Source organism: Hyperolius riggenbachi, chromosome 2 (genome assembly GCF_040937935.1).
Source record: "Hyperolius riggenbachi isolate aHypRig1 chromosome 2, aHypRig1.pri, whole genome shotgun sequence".
Classification (NCBI taxonomy): Eukaryota; Metazoa; Chordata; class Amphibia; order Anura; family Hyperoliidae; genus Hyperolius; species Hyperolius riggenbachi.
This window is the reverse complement of record NC_090647.1, coordinates 194765357-194787503: the sequence shown is the minus strand read 5'-3', so window position 1 is coordinate 194787503 and position 22147 is coordinate 194765357. Positions and strand designations below refer to the sequence as shown.

The 22147-nt window shown below is 40.9% G+C and overlaps 1 protein-coding gene across 3 annotated transcripts in view; it reads left to right on the top strand.

Annotated features, from left to right (window-relative positions):
• The window catches only part of UGGT2 (UDP-glucose glycoprotein glucosyltransferase 2), a 379277-nt gene that overhangs the window by 250420 nt on the left and 106710 nt on the right, over nt 1–22147 (top strand). For all 3 annotated transcript variants that reach the window (XM_068267932.1, XM_068267930.1, XM_068267931.1), the window contains exons 24-28: nt 3264–3362; nt 10138–10240; nt 15415–15494; nt 16010–16199; nt 17728–17886. In XM_068267932.1, coding sequence (XP_068124033.1) covers nt 3264–3362; nt 10138–10240; nt 15415–15494; nt 16010–16199; nt 17728–17886 — 631 coding nt within the window. The remainder of the gene's footprint in view (nt 1–3263; nt 3363–10137; nt 10241–15414; nt 15495–16009; nt 16200–17727; nt 17887–22147) is intronic.

Here is a 22147-nt window from a genome sequence, read left to right as displayed (position 1 = left end):
CTGGCTGCACAGGCGTCTGCCTGACCATTCCTCAAGTCTGTGGGCGGCAGGTCTCTGGAAAAGAGACCTATCTTCACTTTGCAAGTTCCAGACCTGCTCTGCTGCTGAGGAATTTGCATACATTTGTCATGCAAATTGCCTAGCCGCCTCCTTTGAAGGCTTGCAGCATAAATACCATGTGATCCCATAATCCTTTGCTGGTCATAGTTTGTTACTGTTGAAACACTCCTGGAGTGCCAGCCTTGCTATTGTTTGCTAAAGATTATCTTAGAGTATTCCTGGGGACTGCATTAGGCATCCCTCTAGTACAGTCAGGTTGTATTATTTGTATTGCCTGTTCTGTCTTCTGTTTGTCCTTGCGATTGCACTGTCGCCAGCGGTTGGCAATGGTGAATCATTTGTTTCTGTACCTGGATCACACTTGCTCTGGCGGAAAGAGCAGTGGATCCTGTTAGCCTGTTTCGGTACTTGGTTCACACTCGCTCTGGCGGAAAGAGCAGTGGATCATTGCTGTCCTGTCCCTGAACCTAGATCGCACTCGCTCTGGCTGAAGAGCGGTGGATCTTATCTGACCTATTCCTGTTTCTGTTTGTTTGTCTGTCTGGATCGCACTCACTCTAACGGTAGCAGCGGTGGTTCCATTTGGTACTCTGTCTGGGAGTGTAGGCCAGAGCTGCGGTTGCTGCTGGCTGCTCCTTCTCTCCATCTTGTCTTATACGAACGCTTGCTGTAGGCTCGGTGGGGTAACCGTTAAGCAAGCGTTCGCGTTCTCTGTTTCGTGTTTGTGTGGCGTTGGTTAGTTAGGGTGGCGTGCTTGTCTCTGTTGCGCTTTTCGCGTGGAGACCGCGCCGCAAACACGTTCACTGTTGTGAATGAGTGCGGTGTTCGCGTTTAGCTAGCGTTTGTTATTTTCCTTATCTCCTCATTGTTGTTTGCTGTGCCTTTGCTACTCTCGTGCTCTGTCTTGCTCAGTCTTGTGTCACTTCTGGCAATCGCCTCTCTCGCGATTGCGTTCCTACTTTGTTTCTGCTGTTGTGTGTTCACCGTCGCGGGTTGGCGACTAGATTGGTGCACACACATACTCTGTCGCTGTGCTCTCTCTCTTTACGGGCTATCTTGCCCTGCATTGCTTCCCTTCGTACAATTCCTACCTGGCATCTGTGGCGGGGCAGAGGATCTGTTCCTCTGCACTCCACGGCTTCATCTGCCGGCAGGAATTACCCTCTACAGGTGCGTTGCACCTTTTGTACTAGAGGGATGCCTAATGCAGTCCCCAGGAATACTCTAAGATAATCTTTAGTAAACAATAGCAAGGCTGATACTCCAGGAGTGTTTCAACAGTAACAAACCATGACCAGCAAAGGATTGTGGGATCACATGGTATTTATGCTGCAAGCCTTCAAAGGAGGCGGCTAGGCAATTTGCATGACAAATGTATGCAAATTCCTCAGCAGCAGAGCAGGTCTGGAACTTGCAAAGTGAAGACAGGTCTCTCTTCCAGAGACCTGCCGCCCATAGACTTGAGGAATGGTCAAACAGCTGTCTGCCTGTGCAGCCAGCTGAGCGGATCATTACAACCTAATACTAACTTTTTAATCCCATCTATACCTAGTACTAACATTTTTCTTTTTCCTTCAATTAACAATAACTGTAAGCAGTAGACAGACGATAAGACCTCTTAGTTGGAGATGTAAATAACTAGTGTGTTTTGAAATAATACCTTTCATATTTTATACTTTTACTCAGCACCGCCTCCCCAATGGCTTCTACTCTAACCTAATGCCTAAACTTCCTTTCCATAGGAGTGTAACATTAACCTTAAAAGTATCTCTTAAACTATCACTAAACTGTAACTCAGCCAATGTTTCTACTTAGCTTGAACCTAAAGATTGATTACTACCCACTCACCATATAGCTACTTGAAGACTTCAGTGGCCCTAATACTTCATTTCAATGGTGCCAGCGTGACTGTTTTGCATACAGGGGGGCCTGTACACTTGCTATTGTAGTCAGTCTTAGAGCTGTAGAGCAAATTAAATCACTGGTTACATGAAACGTATAATAAATAAATGACATAGTCCTCTTGTGTATCATAAAACAATAAATATTTTTACAGACTTTACTACTCCTGCCATTCTCAACCAATATTTGTATGATTTTCATGTCTTGAACTGGGTAGAACAATGGGCAGCTTTCTAGGTTGAAGATAGTTAAGGGAAATTTGATCTTTTTTTTTTTTAATATATATATATATATATATATATATATAATATATTTTTTATCACATCTTGAAGCAGTGGTCTAAACATACAGTCTGGTAGTTTTGTAATTACATTTCTTGAATATTACTTTTGCGTGCCTGGAAGCTTCTGTGGTCAAATTGTTAAAATGTTGATCACTTGACCAGAAGCAGCTGGGTTGAGGGTGTGGGTTAGGCTCTGTGGGTATTGGCTGCAGCTGCTTGAATTGCACAATCCTACTGTTCAAACTGCAAGTGGGCAGGCACAGACTGAACACTCAGAGAAATGCAGCATGGTGCTGGGCTCTTGACTGGTGTATCAACTTCAATTTATATAATATTTGCTAGGATAAGGAAAATATCTGTGCTTTGAATTTGGCATAAAATATATTTGGGGAAAGTTTTAGACCCTACCGTACCTTCCGTGGTCTCATGAATGGTTTGGCATCTATTTTTTGATCTGCCCTACTGGTGTGAATTGGAGAAATAGTTCCCTTTGACACAGTGTTAAGAGACAATTATCACCTACCACCCAAGGTATATCTCCTCTCACCCTTGTCCATAGAGCACTTGGTGCCTATGCACTTGTTATGACAGCAGGAATAAAACTGTGGAAGGCATTACTGACACTAGTACACTAACAAGCACTACTTCCAGAAGATGACAGGCGATTTTAGCAGGTGTTAACAGTCACACATGCAAAATGGCAGGCAGAACGGGAAGCTTCATACTAGCACTTGTATTTGTCTGGCCTGACTACTCTAGTGGATGTAATGAAAGTGCTGCTTATAATATATATTGTCCTTTCTTCAAATCTAAGTTCAGCATTTGCATCATACTGTAGCTTGAAATGTTGTTTAACACCAATATTTACTAAAAGAAAAAAAAACACCACAGGCATTATGAGCTTTTTTCAATTACGATATTTAAATTGTTAGTATATCCCTTCTGTGCTTGTAGACTGACATTTTTTTTATTATTTGCATCATATATTAACTGACTTGTCTTGTTTTGGTATTTTTAGTAGTTCAAGTGATCTGGTTATGAAGGTGGATTCTCTTCTGTCTTCTATGCCAAAGGGGGAGTCGAGACAAGACTTAAAGTTTGCAAAACAGAAACATAGGTATGGAAGCATGTAACAGAATAATCGTTTCATAAAAAATAAAATCTAAGTACTAGTAACAGACGCTGATCTTGTATGCACTCTGCTCAATCCCCAAACCTAAATGAAATGTTGGATGTCATTTATTTCATCAGTGGTGTTTCAATTATTTTTTTTTTCTTTTATTTGAATTCTAAACTCTTCTGCTGTATTACTGCAGTTGTCCATCTGGTGCCAAATTCATGCAATATTGTATACCCGGTGCTAAATACGTGCAATGTATATGACCTTGGCATGGATTTAGGAGTTGCTTTGCCTGTAGCAACCTGGAGTAACGACAATTGCCCCCCTTCCCCAGGTCCCCAAGGCAATAATGTAAGATTCCTTTGAGAGAGGTTAGGGCTTGCTGCAGCACACTTACTGCCGTGCTCTCTGTATATTGTAGTACACCTTGCCCACTCCACTTTCTATTACTAGAAGCTACAAGTAGAAGGAAGAATGAGTAATGATTTTAGAAAATAGACAAACAATGGGGTTGATTCACTAAACAGTACCTGTGAATAACGCTATAGCACTACATGAATTATGCGCATAAACTTTTTTTCTCTAAAACTATGCAGCATGCGGTAAAACCACACATTGCACAGTATCGCTACGCAAAGCACGGTGGGGATACACAGCACGCATTACAAATGCACAGCGCACGCTGGGAACAAGCTTTAACTGATATAAACCAAGTGTCAGCCGGCCTCAGGTAAATCTCGTTCACGGGGAGTCCTAGTGGGATGAGGCGTCCATCACAACTCTCTCAATAGTCCAAACACAACAAGAATTATCCACACTGGACTCAACCCTTCCACGGATAAATATCCAACTTCTTTATTACATGTAAGTGCGGATATAGCATACCTGTATGCACAACATTTCGGGCAAATCGCCCTTTCTCAAGTGCTTAAACCTCTGGAAAAGTAGGTAGGTAGGAACTGACCCATAGGAACACCCTCCTCAGGCAGGAGGCCTGGTGGATGGACAGGCTGGATACTCAGTCACCAGCTGGCTTGAATGAAGATTTTAGTCTAAGATGTTTTTTGTAAACTTTATTGCTGCTCTCTACCCTGCTAAGCGTTAATCAGGTTTGTTAAGGAGGTACCCGCCCACAATGATTTGGTTGGGCGTGCTGTTATTGTGTGTACATATATATATATATATATATATATATATATATATATATATATATATATATACACACGTGTGACTGTTTTTCCAGAGGTTTAAGCACTTGAGAAAGGGCGATTTGCCCGAAACGTTGTGCTACCTGTATGCTGTATCCGCTCTTACATGTAATAAAGAAGTTGGATATTTATCCGTGGAAGGGTTGAGTCCAGTGTGAATAATTCTTGTTGTGTTTTAACAAGCTTTAACTGCACAGCAAGCTACAATTAGATAGCGTGCCTTACTTTGTGTGCGTATATGTTTACACTTGTAATAATGGAATGATGCAAGCATTTCGATTAGGTGGTACTTCTTAACATTTGTCAGCTGTTTTTGGCCTATAAAAGCTTTGCTCATCAGCACCTGATTCAGAATTGTTTAAAAATAAGCTAGTAAGTGTTATTTGTTTGTATGTGTCCTTTACATTTTGCAGCTGTTTTTGCCCTATGTGTTTTTTATTGTTTAAGTAGTAATTAAATTGTGTTGCTCATATGTAGAATGGCAAGCAACCATAATTGTATTGTTTGTATATCACTGTAGGCAATGTAACGTGGATACTGTGTAGTGTGACTTGTGCTGTGTAATGTGTGTGGTATGAATGCATACTGTGAACTTTGTGTCACAGGCTGCCTTTGGCTTGTTCTGAGGCTGCGCCTCAGTGGCTGGCCTCTAATATGGGGGGTACGTCTCTGCTCCTGCTCTATTGCAACCAGAACAAAAGAATAATTGAAAAACAGCAGAATATATACAAGCACTGAATAATTAAATTAGAAACACTAGGGAATTTAATTAGACACGCCACGAAATTGATTATGCACATATTGAATTACCGGTGCGCAATCAAAGCATTACGCACGCACTGACGTAATTCTTAACAAATGCTCTTTATTGTGTCACTACCAACCCCTATTTAATTAACGCACCCTCTACCATAATTGCCATTAGCGCGCGCCTTGCATATAGCGTTACGCCGTAAGTGCGTCATGAAATAGTGCCGTTTAGTGAATCAACCCCATGTGTGTTAGGCAGTGCTTCCACACTCTGATGTCCTATGGCAGTGGCCCACAAGTGCATAATGGAAAATGCAGTTCAACATATACTGTAATCGCTGCTGACAGAGGGGGTGGTGCAGCAGCTTCAGTATGACCCAGCTGCATTTTTGGTATCAATGGAAGAATTCAGGATCACATTCTAGGGTGTACTTGGAGCCCCCACTGTTCATTCTTACTATTCTGTTACACTGAAATGTAGTATCTATATATTAGGGCCTGTTTCCACTACACGCGGATTCTGGATGCAGAAAACTGACTCCAATGAATGCCCATAGGCCTGTTTCCACTAAACGCGATTTTTCTGATGCAGATTTCCCATAGGCATTCATTGGAGTCAGTTTTCGGCACCCAGAATCCGCGTGTAGTGGAAATGGACCCTTTATTGGGACAAGAAAGTTAAGGGTAAGAGACCTTTTGTCTTAACCCTCTGGGCGATACAATTATATCGCCCAGGAGGTGGCGCAGCACTATTTTTTAAATTTTTTTATTTTTTAAATCATGTAGCGAGCCCAGGGCTCGCTACATGATAGCCGCAGCGCAGCGGCATCCCCCCACCCACTCAGAGTAAGCAGGAAATACCGTTCAGAACGGGATTTCCTGCTGGGCTTCCCCGGTCGCCATGGCGACGGGGCGGGATGACGTCACCGACGTCATGGACGTCGTGACGTCAGAGGGAGTCCCGATCCACCCCTCAGCGCTGCCTGGCACTGATTGGCCAGGCTGCGCAAGGGGTTGGTAGGGGGGGGGCTGCACGGCACGGCGAGCGGCGGCGGATCGGCGGCGAGCGGCGGCGATCGGAAGTTACACGCAGCTAGCAAAGTGCTAGCTGCGTGTAACAAAAAAAAATTATGCAAATCGGCCCACCAGGGCCTGAGAAATCCTCCTGCGCGATATACCCCGAGCTCAGCTCGGGATTATCGCTCAGGAGGTTAATAGAGTAGTCCACTACACCCCAGTTGCATATTTAACATATTACTAAGGATGATGCAAAGTTTGAGATACCACAGCAACATTTTGCAGTTCCAAAAATGAGTTTTAATCTTTATCAATTGATTTTGGGCGACACTTGTTCATATCGAGCAGGATGCACTTTTCATCAGGCCTTTGTATTAAAATCATTCTCCTCTGCTGAAATGAACACAAACTCCCCTTAGCTGCATGACTTACTTGTGTACCTGCCGGTGGGATGGTATGAGGTTGCATCTGCTTTGGTCAAATGCCTCATAACGTTTGTTCATTCACAATTGAACCCATGTTTATTTGGTTTGAGGAAAATTATTTTAATACAATGCCTGATAAAGGGCGAATCTCGCCCAAAACTAACTTTTAAAGGACACCTGAACTGCAAAGGATATGGAGGCTACCATAAATATTTCCTTTTAAACAATATCCGTGGCCTGGCTATCCTGCTGATCTCTCTGGCTGCAGTTACATACACCTGAAACAGACATGCGGCTAATCCAGTCAGAAGACTCTGATCTGCATGCTTGGTTAGGGTCTATGCCTAAAAATATTAGAGGCAGATAATCATCAAGACAGCCAGCCGACTGGTAATGTTTAAAAAGAAATAAATATGGAAACCTCCATATCCCGCTATCTCCAAGTGTGCTTTAAGGCAGAAAACACCAAGTAGCAGATCAAATGTTTTACTGTAGTGATGGTGTTGTCATTTTAAATTCAGTTTACTGCTTTTCCATTCGGTAGGAGTTTTGACTAATCCACTGTTCTGTAACATCATTAGGAAAAGACAAGTCTAGGATATATTCACCTCCACGATGTTCAAACATAGCAGAAAAGTTTCATTTTAGCCCCCAAAAGGTTGTGCTCCGTGAAGTTTTTAACATTTCTATTCTTCTATTCCTGTCACTGAAAAAAATGATCTTTTCAAACTGATAAAGCTTAATATCACAGAAGATTTCACCTATTTTGAATGTGTTTTTTTTTCTCTCAAGCTAATCCTCCTAAGGAACCTGTGAAACGGATTTTAGCTGTCTGGGATACATGTTAATGTATTTTGATGTTTTCCAACAGACCCTCTTCTGTATTTTATCTGTCACAGAGTGTGCGTTAACGATCACACTACCTCTGAACACAAGAAAAAGTATGCATAAGTTATTTATGGCTTATGTCAAGCAAATATTTTGATTATTTTGAGCAGACCTTCAAACTGCTTCTTTCTTTACAAAATACGTCCGTCTTAATAGAAAAATAAAATATCATAACCATACATTGTAGAAGCAACAACATTTAGACGGGATAAATAGTGAAACTTAATTTGTGTTTATTATCTTCAGTAGCAGATTTCAGTATAAAATGAGAGTAGGTGAGAACTGAGAAACTGTATTTTTAAATAATTCCTAGGGGAAAATACACCCAAAGAAAGTCCACTCCCCCCCCCCCCCCCCCAAAAAAAATGTAAATAAAAATAAACCTTAGGTGTCATCCATTTGAAAAAATAATTGCCCTCTTAGTTAATCGTTCATTAACTACATTTATCTGAAATTTGGATTCATATGAATTAGTTCCTTGAGATTTGATTGCAGCTAGTTGTGACAAATTTAAACTTGATCATAAAATAAATCTTAGAAAGTTAAGGTACAGTTCATCAAAATGTTTTCCACTTTTGCTGTCCACTTCCCTGTCCACTTTAAAGTAGATATATGCTAAATAAAACATAGTTTACTGTAAATATAATATTTTATGACCTGAAACTTCTGTTTGGGAGGGGCCTCTGTCATATTAAAGTTGTCAGATTCTCCTCTCCATATTGACTGTTTATTTCATGTAGGCCTAATCAGCAGACAGTTATACTTGGTATCCGTTAAAAAGGGCACCAGAGACTTCAATGTTATTTGCCACGTTTTGTGGCTATAATCGGTAGATTTTTTTTACAGCTATATAAATGAGGCTACAACAAGTACGTCTAAAGATTGATATCAGCAGGTCACAAATTTGAATTTATTTTCAGAGTAACGGATGTTTGATTTAAAATAGGCACCACCAGTGTGGGTCTTGGGGTTAGGCATCATCAGGCGGTTCTTAGGTTTACACACTACCAGGGGCGGTTCTTAGGGTTAGGCAGCACCAGGGGGAGGGTTCTGTGTGAGAGCAGGGAGATGTTAGGTCATAGTAATCACTTTTCTCAGCTATATCTGGCACCCTTTTATAACCGAAATCACTTTTCTCAGCTAAATCTGGCGCCCTTTTATAACCGAAATCACTTTTCTTGGCTACATTCAGCACTCTGTCATTTTTCTCAGCTATAACTGGTGTGATTTTATGACCATTTGATTAATACAAACTGCGCCTCCCTGTCTCACATAGAAAGTCTCTCAAGTGCTTAGAGTCTTCGCTATCACAAGTCCATACATAAACATCACTTAATTATCTGACAGCGCTCCTCTTCATTATTGATGTTTCAATATCTGTAAGATTTAAAAAAGACTCAACAATTCTTTAAACTGGACTAAGGCATGCATGCACCCAAACGTGATTGGTGGTTCAATGTGCTCCACTCGGTGCATAAATCAACACACAGCCCCTTCAATATAGCAGCTCACCAGATAAACTCAAATCCTGGTGGGTCTAGCGTTTGTTCTCAGATGAGGCAAGTTTCACTGCTCCAACTTCCAAAAATATAAACATTTAATCCACAGTCCCCATGTAAAATACAATTAAAACAAACAGAGCGTAAAACAGTCTTGGGGATTAACACTTTGCCCTGCGCTATTCAGCGCACTCATGTGATAAAAGTAGTTTTCAGGCCTATCTGGTTTCACAGCCCAGCGGTATCGCTTCCTCTGCGCGGTTTCGGCGTCCCGTTACCTCTGCTCAATAACTTCTCCGACCAACAAATACTTCCGCTTCCAGTGACATCAGACGCACCTAGCTCCGCTATGAGTGCGCTGAATAGTGCAGGGCAAAGTGTTAATCTCCAAGGCTGTTTTACGCTATGTTTGTTTTAATTGTATTTTACATGTGGACTGTTTCAGGCTGCGGTGCTCTGCTTGCCTCTGTCTTCTATGTCTCCAGCATCGCTGACTTCACTTCCTGGGGGGGGCATACAATGTTTTGCAAGGGGGGGACTCAGTGATTTCTACTTACGCCCCTGTTTACGGGGCTTTAGTCTGTTCACGATTTGAAGTTATTACGTGATTCATAATGCAGTGGTCTACTAATTTTAATGCATTATTTTCCCTACATAGTTAATTTAATTAGCGGCATGAAAAGGAAATCAGAAAATCTGCTGAAACACTTCCTAATTGTGTGTAGATATAAAATACAGGATTTGATTAACAGAATCTGTTTTTTTTTCTATATATATATATATATATATATCCATTCCAATCTGCCATCTATTACTGTAGTGTGCACAATCTAAAGCTTTGCATCACCACTTGCTCGGCTTGTGTACACGTTTTACCATATTTAAGCATGTGTCTTTATTGTCCTATATCTGTTTTACAAAGAAAGCATTACAAATTATTTCTAGCAGCAGCTCAACTTTGACTTTCTTTTATATTTGTTTGCAGTTTGATCAGAGTAGAGCCCCAAGAGGATGGTCCTTTTATTGATGTACTTGCTGTGGTTGACCCTTTGTCAAGAGAAGCTCAACAAATGTCTCACTTGCTGATTGTAAGTTGGAAAAGTATTTAGAACTTTATTTTTTTCATACTGTGAGCACGTTCTGATTTTTTTTTTTAATGTACTTGGCACAAAGTATGTTAGAACAATCTGTTGTTGTAGGACACCTGAAATGAGAAGCATAAGGAAGCGGCCATATTTTATTTCCTTTTAAACAATGCAAATGTCCTGGCTGTCCTGCTGATTCTCTGCCTCCAATACTTGTAGCCCTGTTTGACCAAAATTTGACTGGATTAACCATTTGTTTCAGGTGTGTGATTCAAACACTGATGCATGAACAACAGAGTTGCCAGGCAACTAGTATTTAAAAAGAAATTAGTATGGCAGCCTCCATATCCTTCTCACTTCATTTGTCCTTCAAAGTTAAACTCTCTACTATTATGTGTTAATGTGAAGTTTACTACTTTGTATCAGTCTATTCATTAAGTACTGTAAATTAGTTCTTACTTTGCACTCCTCAAATACTACTGTTCATATCCTACAATGCAGATTGAATATGATAATCCTAAAGCATTAAACTGGCATGAGAATTTGATGGAGCATCAGACATTCCTTTGCTCTAGATAGTCAAGCGGGAATCTGGTTTTCAAATTAATATTGACCTTGAGCAATGAAAGTAACTATAAAGCAGAAATTCTCACTCGTAGGATTTGTGGTCCATATATATATATATATATATATATATATATATATATATATATATATATATATATATATATATATATATATATATATATATATATATATATATATATATATATATATATATATATATATATATATATATATATATATATATATATATATATATATTTAAAATTATTCAAGTCATGACTGATAAGCATGTGAGCGGTTTACTTTACAGAGTGGTGCTTCAAAGTTTGTAAATCCTTTGAATACTCAGCAGATCATGAGCACATAATTAAAGTCCAAAAAAGTGATGCATGTTTGCGAGAAATAGTCCATAGTTACATATTTGTGTGTGGTAATTGTATATGAACCTTTTAGTAGCTTGTGTTCCACTCTTTAGCAGTAATAACTGTAACTAAACATGCTTATGTGTGGAAAAGTATGGTCTATCAGTGCCTTTGAAGGGGAAATTATGGTCAGGTATTTCAATCAATGGGACCATATGTGAATCTGAGAGACCCTGTCTTGTTTAAAGAACTAAAATATGGCTCTTCACATAATCTTCACAACAGAAGCTTGTGGAAGTGTGTCATGGCTGGAACAAAGAGAATTTCTGAAGACAGCTGAAAAGCAGTCATTGATGTTCATGTTACAGGTCGGTCAAGCTGACATGTGCATGCTTCCACCTATCCTGCCATCCCATAATACAGTATGGTCATATATTACAACATCATGAAACAATAAATAAAACATCAAGGCTGAATTTAGTAACACTTTTCACTAGGTGTGCATTTTACATTTTGATACTGCGTCTTCAGATACCAATAATGCGTAAGTCAGTCATGTGTGCTATATATACTTAAAAAATTCCTGCACCCAAAATAATGTGAAAAAAAAACCTTTCATTTCTGAATGGCAGATGCAGGTCCGGGCCAGTGCATTGGAAATTGAGCTGTTCCAGCCAGTTTACTCATACATCCTGGAGTAAAGTGGATAGCCCTCTCTCTGGGATTTTTGCATGTAGCTTTGATGGCATGTGGTGACACCTGAAGGTTGATGTTTTATTGGTTCTAGGAAGGACAATTTTGAAGTGCTGTGATCATTTATTTATTGTTTCAAGCGTGATGTCTGTAATGTTTGACAAAACTTCACTATATTCTGTATTGCATTGATTTTATTACAATGATTAAAACAAATAAACTTTACAATTATTCTACCATAATTTCTTAAAGGAATAGTCAGGCAAAAAAAAAATGTTTCACTTACCTGGGGCTTCTACCAGCGCCATGCAGCCATCCTGTGCCCTCGTAGTCACTCACTGCTGCTCCGGTCCCCCGCCGCCAGCTAGTTTTGTTTCTGCCGACCTCGGGGCTGGTGGGCCACCACTCGTTTATTTGCACGCATTCCCGCTGGTGCATGAACATTAACACATACATTTTTACGCGTTAGTGGCACAACGCGTAAAAAATGTACGTGTTGCACCACTAACGCGTAAAAATGTATGTGTTAATGTTCATGCACCAGCAGGAATGCATGCAAATGTACGCGTGGTGGCCCGCCGGCCCCGAGGTCGGCAAAAACAAAACTAGCTGGTGGTGGGGGACTGGAGCAGCAGCGAGTGACTACGCGGGTACACGTGATGGCTGCATGGGGCTGGTAGAAGCTCCAGGTAAGTGAAACACATTTTTTTTTTTTTTTTTTGCCTGACGATTCTTTTACTGATAGGTTTGATTAAAAGTCCTCCTTTTACCATTTTCCAAGCTTTCTTCTAGTTGACTATATTCACTGAAGTTCTTCTCCCTAGCCACTGAATTTCATTCAAATAAGGATGGTTTTGTGACCCTGTCTGGCATAGCCTAGCAATAGCAGTTAGGGTGAACCTTCTGGCCTAGATCATCCGGCTTGTTCCAATGATTTGGTGTCTGTCTGCATTCAGATCAGCATCCATTTGCAGTATAGAACGTGTGAACTACTACAAGTTTAGCAATCTATCATATTGGCTCAAGTTTGCCAGAATACACTACTGATGAATTACTCTTTCTAGAGGAGCATGCTTCCTGACAAGACCACAACCTCCGTATATATTGCACTGGGTATGGTCATCACAGTCAAAAATTACAAATTGTCATTTTAAAGGTGTCATATAAGCAAATACTTCCCCTACTACCTCTACTGCGCCTTCGCGAGCGCCACTGTCAATCAAGCCCACGTTGTACGCAGTGTACTGTACAGGTGCAGTAGTCCTGCACAGTATACTGCTGACAACGTCGGCTTGATTGACAGTGGCACTCGTGCAGGCGCAGTGGAGGAGGTCGGCCTCTACATCGGCGGGAGCCCCAAGCCGGCAGCGGCGTGGGACATGTTGGTTGCAGGGGGCTGGAGGAAGCCTGGGAAAGTAAAGCTTTGAGGGGAAGTATTTGCTTGATGACTCGTTTAAGACCTCAAACGCCAATGCCTATGACATGAGAGAGGGTTCCCTATACAATACTATGCATATGTAGCGCCTGCCTATTCAGCTACTCTGCAGACCAGTGTGAGCCAGTGCCACAATTTAGCTGGCACACCACACTTGCACAAACATGGACATAAGCAGAAAGAAAACCGCACACAACTTGCAATTAAGTTGCTGTATTAAAGGCACTGGCAGTCATTGACGAGATGGAGGCCGGCATTTCCAAAAGTACAAAAGCTCTTTTATTGAGACATATGTTAAAAGAAGTGGCTATGCCGCGTAGAGCAAAGAGCTTTTGTACTTTTGGAAGTGCCGGCCTCCATCTCGTCAATGACTGCTTGGATCTGATGGTGTGAGGATCATTTGAGGTCTGGGCACTCCTTTCCCCTTTGACAGTGAGTGCTACTCTTTTTACGATTTGCATTAAAGGCACTTGCATACACTACATGGTTCAGGTGGAGCCCTTCCTCAGGTGTACCCCACCCAGTCCTTAGCACTTTAAAATAACTCAACCCCAAAAGGAACAAAGTCATATAAATATTCCTGATTTAATTTAAAGAGGAGCTGTTAGGTATAAGGTCTCAGAGAAAAAAAACACATATATCAGTAGCTAAAGATTGGCTGTACTTACATTACATATGCATTTCACTGTCCACGTTTGGATTTCACATAATTTTTATATAGTATTTGCAGAGAATGATGCTCCTGACAGCTCATGGCAGGTTCCATGTTTGCCTGTCTTCTATGAAGCCAAATGTGTTGTCATGTCCTGCCTGCTTCCTGATGATTCGACTCAGAAAAAAGACAACACTACTGTGCAGTGAATATTAATTAGCCATGTGGCTAGGAACAATAGCGGACTCATGTAGTATACTCTGCCCGGAGATTTTTCAGCTGGACTGCGTTACAAGCTGTTGTAACATGAGCCTGTAACTTCTCACTAGCAGCAGAGGGGAGGACCCAAGGTGGGAAGAAGCAGCCCCAGAATGCTTTGCAGCCTCTTGGCCTCTTAAGAGCTTGGGAATAACAGCCTTGCTGTTCAGCACACATCAAAAGTGAGAGATTTTTAACTTCAGTATTGCCTTTTTGGCTTCCTTCTAAACTGTTTAACACAGGAGAATAGAGGTTTAAATTAGCTTTTGCAGCCTGACAGTTACTCTTTAAATCCATCAAAGCTAAGGAACTACACTCATAGTATCTTCCCCAGAAAAACTGAGAAGAAAACCACCCACAGTATGTAATATAAAAAAGTCACATTTTCATTCTCTGTAAATAAAGACATAACACATTGACACAAATGCATTTTAAACTGATATTCTTATAAAGCCATTTAGATTTACAGAATTAAACTTTCTAGTCCACTATACCTTTAAACCGAAACAGCCGTTTGTGGCGGTCACCACCTCTGACGAGAACAGAATCAACCACAAACCATCTTAACTGTCACAGAATGGCCCACCTGCATGCCATGTTGAAACACAGGAGTATTGTAACCAGTAAAACCTAGGAATAAATTGGTTATACTTCTGTTGTGCTCCTGAAGCCTCTCATTAACCATGCAGTGGATCCTCACAATGCACACAAAGTCACAAGGGAGCATAAGTCTATAATTTGCATGTGTTGTAACCAGATATTTTCAATAGAATATGGGTGAGAGGTGCAATTAATAACAACTCATGATGTCTGACCTTCCAACAAAATCACAAATTGATTACCCCAAAACATACTAGGTTCTTCAAACAGTTAGCCAAACTTTCTGTCTTGTAAGATAGGAATTATATAAGATTAGTTTATAAAAAAAAGTGTAAAAAGACCTTGGGGAAGTTGCTTTTCAGCTTCAGTGCTATTTCTTTCCACTTCTACTAAACTAAACTTGTGCTGTGAAGAATGTGATTTGAGCAACCTTAGTGGCAAATAAAGTAGCAGTAAAGCTTGAATTTCCTGACTTCTTAGAACTTAGATAAGTTGTCCCTGCTTTACCTTTTATAGTTACCTTGGTGGTCCCCAATTCATTTTGCTGCACATACTGTATAACTTTGTATTTCTGCAAGTTACAATATACACGTGTTTTCTGTCTTTTTAGGTCCTTTCTCGTCTGATCAATATGAAGCTGACTATGTTTATGAACTGCAGAGCAAAGCTTTCGGAAATGCCACTGAAAAGGTAGGAAAAGGGGCTATGTTGACTTGTAACATATATTTACATTATGGGAGTGATTTTACAAGGGAAGTGACCAGTGAAAAGCATTGGAGAGATGTAAAGCTGAATCCATACATTGGAGAGATAATTTCTCACTAGATCTAAAGCTATGTACACATAATAGACTTTTGTACCTAAAAACTCTCATTAGTTTCATCCAATTTTTAAAGAAATTTCAGCCAATTCCTGTTCTGTTTTCCTACATATCTGCTCATGGGTTGCTTCCTGCTTTTCCTAGCTTTTCCCCTCTCTATCAGAGAAAGCCAAGCAAGTATGATTGTTCAGAGATTTCTGGCACATTGTCACCTGAAACGATCACAGAAGATCAGGTTAAGTGAGACTAAAATCTAAAGTGTGCACTCAGCTTTAGACATGGAGGATGGATTGGGGTTTTCTTTGTCATTGTAAGGACTTTGTGTGAAATTCATGAAGTTCCCCTACCAGCGTTTATCTTCTCAATTTTTTATTTTTTCCCTCAGTTTCTACCGCCTTGTGCTTGAGCCAGAGCTAACCTTCCTAAGTAACAGCAGCCATTCTTCGGGTCCCTCTGCCAAGTTCTTGGATATGCCTGAGTCTCCTCTGCTAACACTAAACATGATCACTCCAGAAAGCTGGCTGTTTGAAGTTGTCCACAGTTCATGCGACCTTGATAATATCCATCTGCAAGATGTGAGTGACTACAATTCATGTATTAGCAATAATGATGTTTGGAGAATGGATTACTGTATATACTTGAGTATAAGTCTAGAAATTTAGGTCTGATTTTCTTCATAAAAGTATAGGGGTCGACTTACACACGAGTCACGGGCAACACTGAGCACACTGAGTAATGTGTGTACTAATCGTGACATTCCCATTTGCAGCAATTTACCCTATGGTAACTGATATTTTAAGGAAGAGAAATGTAAAACAAACACAAGTCTGAAAGTCCTGGCCACAACAATTAACAAAGAAAGAGGCAAGGGGGAAATATTGGGCTGCATAAAAGGAAGTGAATAATTGCAGCACTTCGGGGCCTGTAGGAGGTATTGGCTGCTCTTAATGGACAGAATGGGTTAATGGCTGCAATACTATATGCAGTTCAGTCATAAACCGCTCCTCATCCACAAGTGTAGCCATTAACTTTGCTGGGTAGACTTATAAAAAAATTCCAGCTTAAGAGGGTTGAATATTGGAGTTTACTTCTACACGATGTCGACCTGTATTTTTGAGTTTATACGGTAATTCCTCCAGTTTGTTTCCTATACCTACTGTTTTAGCATGATATGCAGTGAAACTTTGGTTTGCGAGCATCATTAATTCCAGAAACGTGCATTTATAAAAAGTTAACACAATGTACTGTACTGTATAAAGTCAAAATGTAATTAAGACTTGTACTATAAATAACATAATAATTGCTCTCTTTTGGCTCACACCAACCTTTTTTGTATGGCTTTAACAAGGAACTACAATTACAGTAGCTTTTGCCTACTTTTGAAGATTTCATAGAGATGTGACATTGTACAGTCCCTACACTCAGATTAAGTACAATTAAGCACAATTCTGCAGCGTAAAAGGGAGAAGAACCATCAGCTCAGTTGTGATGTTACGCTCATATACTTTTTTGCTTGTATGTCTAGACATTGCTTGCTTACCAACATTTAGACAAAATTTCAGAACATTTTTGCTTGTCTTGCAAAGCACCTTTAAAGCAAGTTGCTCTCAATCAAAGGTTTGTGTGTGTTTTTGGTTAATTAATCTTCAGTATGTCCTGTTGGAAAGTGTCGCCTTGTACTCTGTTTCTTGTAGCTTGCTTATGTTATAAAGACACAAACACTGGTCCACATGACAGCCCAGGGTCCCCAGGTCTCTCTCACTCGCTGGGGCCCCCAAACCACCATGCGACACCTAGAGGGAAGTGTGGGCAAGCCCTGGACCTATGTTATAAAGACTGGGCTCCCTAATAGAGTTCTAAGCTGGAACTGATATTACAGCCCGTTCGTAGCCAAGTGCTAGTGTATCATTCTTTCTGCTCAATTTTTACATAGGTAAAATAACCCTTGAAACCTACATTGAGAGAGATAACACCTCATGATGCTCATGGGATATGTATTATAGACAATTCAAGCACACATATACCACTGACTGTGTTTTTGCATGCTGAAAGTGTATTGATTAATTGCTGACCAGACATTGGATACATTTCTTGTGTTTCCAGATAGATGGAATTGTTACAGCACATTATGAATTAGAACATTTGTTACTGGAAGGTCACTGCTTTGATGTGACTACTGGACAACCACCAAGAGGACTCCAGTTCACCTTGGGCATGAAAAATGATCCTGTTATGGTTGACACCATTGTAATGGCAAATTTGGTAAGTAGTATTCAGTTTAACTTCTGTTTGTTGTCAATCACTTTGTTCTAAACTGAGTAGAAAAATAAACATTTGTGAAAAAAAGAATCAGTTTTAGAGGTTGTCACAGCACTCATTGGCCCACAGCTCATCAACATGGTCTGCGCCCCCTAGCTGTGTGAGTTTCCTGTCCTGTGTCCCTCTGTTTTTACATGCATCCTGCGAGGTGTTATACTAGAGGACACTACACCCCTAACATAAAGTGATCCTCCACTCAGGAAGTATATTTAAACCAGTGTCTGGCCTCAGCTCCTGGCATCTAGGATTGCCCTCTGCTGTCAATACTCACCAGGCTTGATACCTGCCTTTCTTGATATTAGCTACAAATCCGTTCTTAATATTGGCTACAAATCCCTACCAACTCTGTTGTTGCCAGCCTTGTCCTAAGCAGCCTTGACTTATCCTACATCTTGCCCATCTTTCTGTTCCAGTGGGGGTGAGCCTGGGTTCTGGGACCAGGGTGTCCTTTGTAGCAAAGAGTAGGGTTGCCCATTATGAGTAACTACATCCTTGTAGCCACTCGTAATCAAAATTTAAATTAGATTGGGCTGCCTGCTCCCGGGGGGGGGGGTGTTAACTTACCCATGTGCTCCATTTGGGTCCTGCATTGCATCCCACGTCACTCCCATGCTTCCTTCTTTAACCCGGGAGAAGAAAGCATGGGAGTGACGTGGAATGCAACGCTGGATGCAAATGGAGTGCATCCCCTCCCCACCTCATGGGCAGCCAAATCTAATTTAAATTTCAATTACGACTGGCTAGGAGGATGTAGCTTCTCATAATAAGCAACTCTAGCAAATAGTATGGTGCTCAATTTGAGTCCTATCCCATCATCCCTTGCAAGATTCTGTGGTGAAGACTGCTAGGCTCCTTGGACTCTGAGTGACCCTTCATCACATGTTAAATTAGAACCTGACAGGTATCTGTCTAAAAAAAGGGGACTTTTGAACTCGTCTCAAATTAGTCCTTTAGTGCATGTGAATGTTTTGAACATCTTCTAGGATTGACCAAAGAAGATTATATTTGATCATAATCCATCGTACTCAGTTTACATGAAAAATTGCAGATCTTGTTGGATAGGCAACAAAAGTACAATACAAGTGCAGGGATAATTCTTTTTAAATTTGGATTTAGTAGTAAGATACTGTAGAAAAGTTCTTAATATAAGGAACTGTTGGGCAGATTTGTCAAACCCAGTGCAAGGGAAACTGGATCACAACTGTTGCAAAAATGAAACAGATGTCCAAATCATGGATTCTGATTGTTTCAAGCAGCTGCTCCACTTCCACTTGCACTGATTCTGATAAATCTGTCCCACTGTCAGTGTAGAACCCACTAATTTCAGTTCAAAATAAGTGCATTAAATTCCTCCCAAAAAGAGAATTATAACTTGTGTGAAGAATGGCTTGTGTTGCTTCAGGATTCACCTAAGTGAGATTCCGATTAGCTGTGTGATAATACAACTGTTATTTTGCTATTTTCCTTATCCTTTTGTGAGCATGGATCCCCTAATGAAAACCCTTTCCTACCACCTAACCTTAACCTCACACTGTGATGTAAACCCCCTTGTGAAGTCTAACCTTAGAGCAGTGTCAAACTCAAATACAAAGTGGGCAAAAATTGTACACTGGGACCTAGTCATGGGCCAAAATTGTATATTGGGACCTAGTCGCTGGCCAACCTCAATGTCTACTGGCCACCTTCCTCCCTTATAAAGTTCTAGTGGTCCTCCCTCTCCTATACAGTCCCCTGGTGTCTAGAGACCCCCACCCTCCCCTATACAGTTCCCTAGTGTTTAGTGATTTCCTCCTACCTCCCCCATATGGTTTCCCTGGTGATCTAGGGCTTCACCTCCAGTATAGCTTCCCTGGCGGTCTAAACATAATGGGGAAACCACTTGAGGGCCAAATTTAATGCAGTTGAGGGCCAAATTTGGCCCGCTGGCCAGAGTTTGACATGTATGCCTTAGAGGGAACCTGAAGTGAGAGAAATGTGGAGGCTGCTAACTTCAGTCTCTAATATATCTAATATATATATCTAATATATCTAATGATAAGCAGTGCCATAAAATCTGATACTTGCCTAAGAGCAGCTTCCCACGTCCTCCCACAGGCCACCACTGCTGCCTGGGACCCTCTTGAATTTCACGGCCATGCTCGACTAGTGGCTTTGTTGTTTGCAAATTAGCTGCATATCATATTTATCTATTTCGCTATACATGAAAAGCCAGTGCCTATTTAATGACAAAGGTAAAACCTCCATCAATTATTTTTTGTTATATTTCCTGTTTCATTCTATGATCAGTTTGTATTGTGCAACTTTGTCACAGTCCTTTAGGAAACAAACAAGTGATATGTACATTTCTGTTCCTGAATGCAGTAATGACAAAAACAGTGCTGAGCAGTCCTCATATACAGAAATTCTGCTATGAAATAAGTATCATTTGTATAGGAAGGAAGATGTGAAGACGAAAGGGTTAGGGAATAGCGTAGGCAGTGGTGCTCAGCAGAGCTCGAATATTCGAGTAGCTCGAATATTCGAGCTCTTTTTCAGCTATTCGAGCTCGGTATTCGAGCTCCGAATAGCTGCAGCTATTCGAATGGGCTATTCGCGTACACTCGAATAGCCCATTCACTATTCGAGCTATTCGAGCAAACGGCGCTATTCGAGCTCGGTACCGAGCTCGAATAGCGTCATAGCCCAGATTGATGTCCTTAGAGCCAATCAGAGGGCTCCCAGGCCCTCTGACGGCAGCCAATCACAGAGGGGGACCCTGGCCAGCCCCTACCCTATAGCGGCCGCCATGTTACGTTTCTCCGTCCTTGCCTGAGACTTGCATAGAGAGAGAGTTGCTCCTTTGTGCTTTGGCTTAGCAAGAGCTTTATTGTGGTCATTTACCTAGCGTTTTTGCTCACATACACCTCCTATACACACCTATATTGTTGTTAGTTAGTTAGACATTGTATTTTAGTTAGTAGCTTTTGTGTTACATAGAGACAGGCCAGCTGCTGCAGGCTTACAGCTTTAGGCCTCAGGGCCTGCCTGTGTGGGCAGCTGTCCTCCTGTCCTCTGTTTATTTCTCTCTATTCTATACCAGTATTTCTGCTGTCCTTTACTACTGATTGTATTAGTATTGTAGTTATATACTGTAACTGTACTAGGACACTCACTGTCACTGTTCATAGGCTACTAGCTGCTCCTGCGTGTGTGCACTCACTGTCTGTGTACACACTACACACACTCTATTTCCAAGTTCTGATAACTGATTGATTATTGTAATTGAATATTGTAATTAGTTAGTTGTACTCACTGTTACTACTTACTGTACTAGGAGTCTCGGACACTCAGTCACTGTTCATAGGCTACTAGCTCCTGCGTGTGTGCACTCACTGTCTGTGTACACACTACACACACTCTATTTCCTTCTGATAACTGATTGATTATTGTAATTAGTTAGTTGTACTTACTGTTACTACTTACTGTACTAGGAGTCTAGGACACTCAGTCACTGTTCATAGGCTACTAGCTCCTGCGTGTGTGCACTCACTGTCTGTGTACACACTACACACACTCTATTTCCTTCTGATAACTGATTGATTATTGTAATTAGTTAGTTGTACTTACTGTTACTACTTACTGTACTAGGAGTCTAGGACACTCAGTCACTGTTCATAGGCTACTAGCTCCTGCGTGTGTGCACTCACTGTCTGTGTACACACTACACACACTCTATTTCCTTCTGATAACTGATTGATTATTGTAATTAGTTAGTTGTACTTACTGTTACTACTTACTGTACTAGGAGTCTAGGACACTCAGTCACTGTTCATAGGCTACTAGCTCCTGCGTGTGTGCACTCACTGTCTGTGTACACACTACACACACTCTATTTCCTTCTGATAACTGATTATTGTAATTAGTTAGTTGTACTTACTGTTACTACTTACTGTACTAGGAGTCTAGGACACTCAGTCACTGTTCATAGGCTACTAGCTCCTGCGTGTGTGCACTCACTGTCTGTGTACACACGTCACACACTCTATTTCCTTCTGATAACTGATTGATTATTGTAATTAGTTAGTTGTACTTACTGACTGTTACTACTTACTTACTTACTGTACTAGGGACACTCACTCAGTCACTGTTCATAGGCTAGCTCCTGCGCGTGTTTGCGCGTGCGTGCACTCACTGTCTGTAGTGTACACACACTAAATTTACTTGT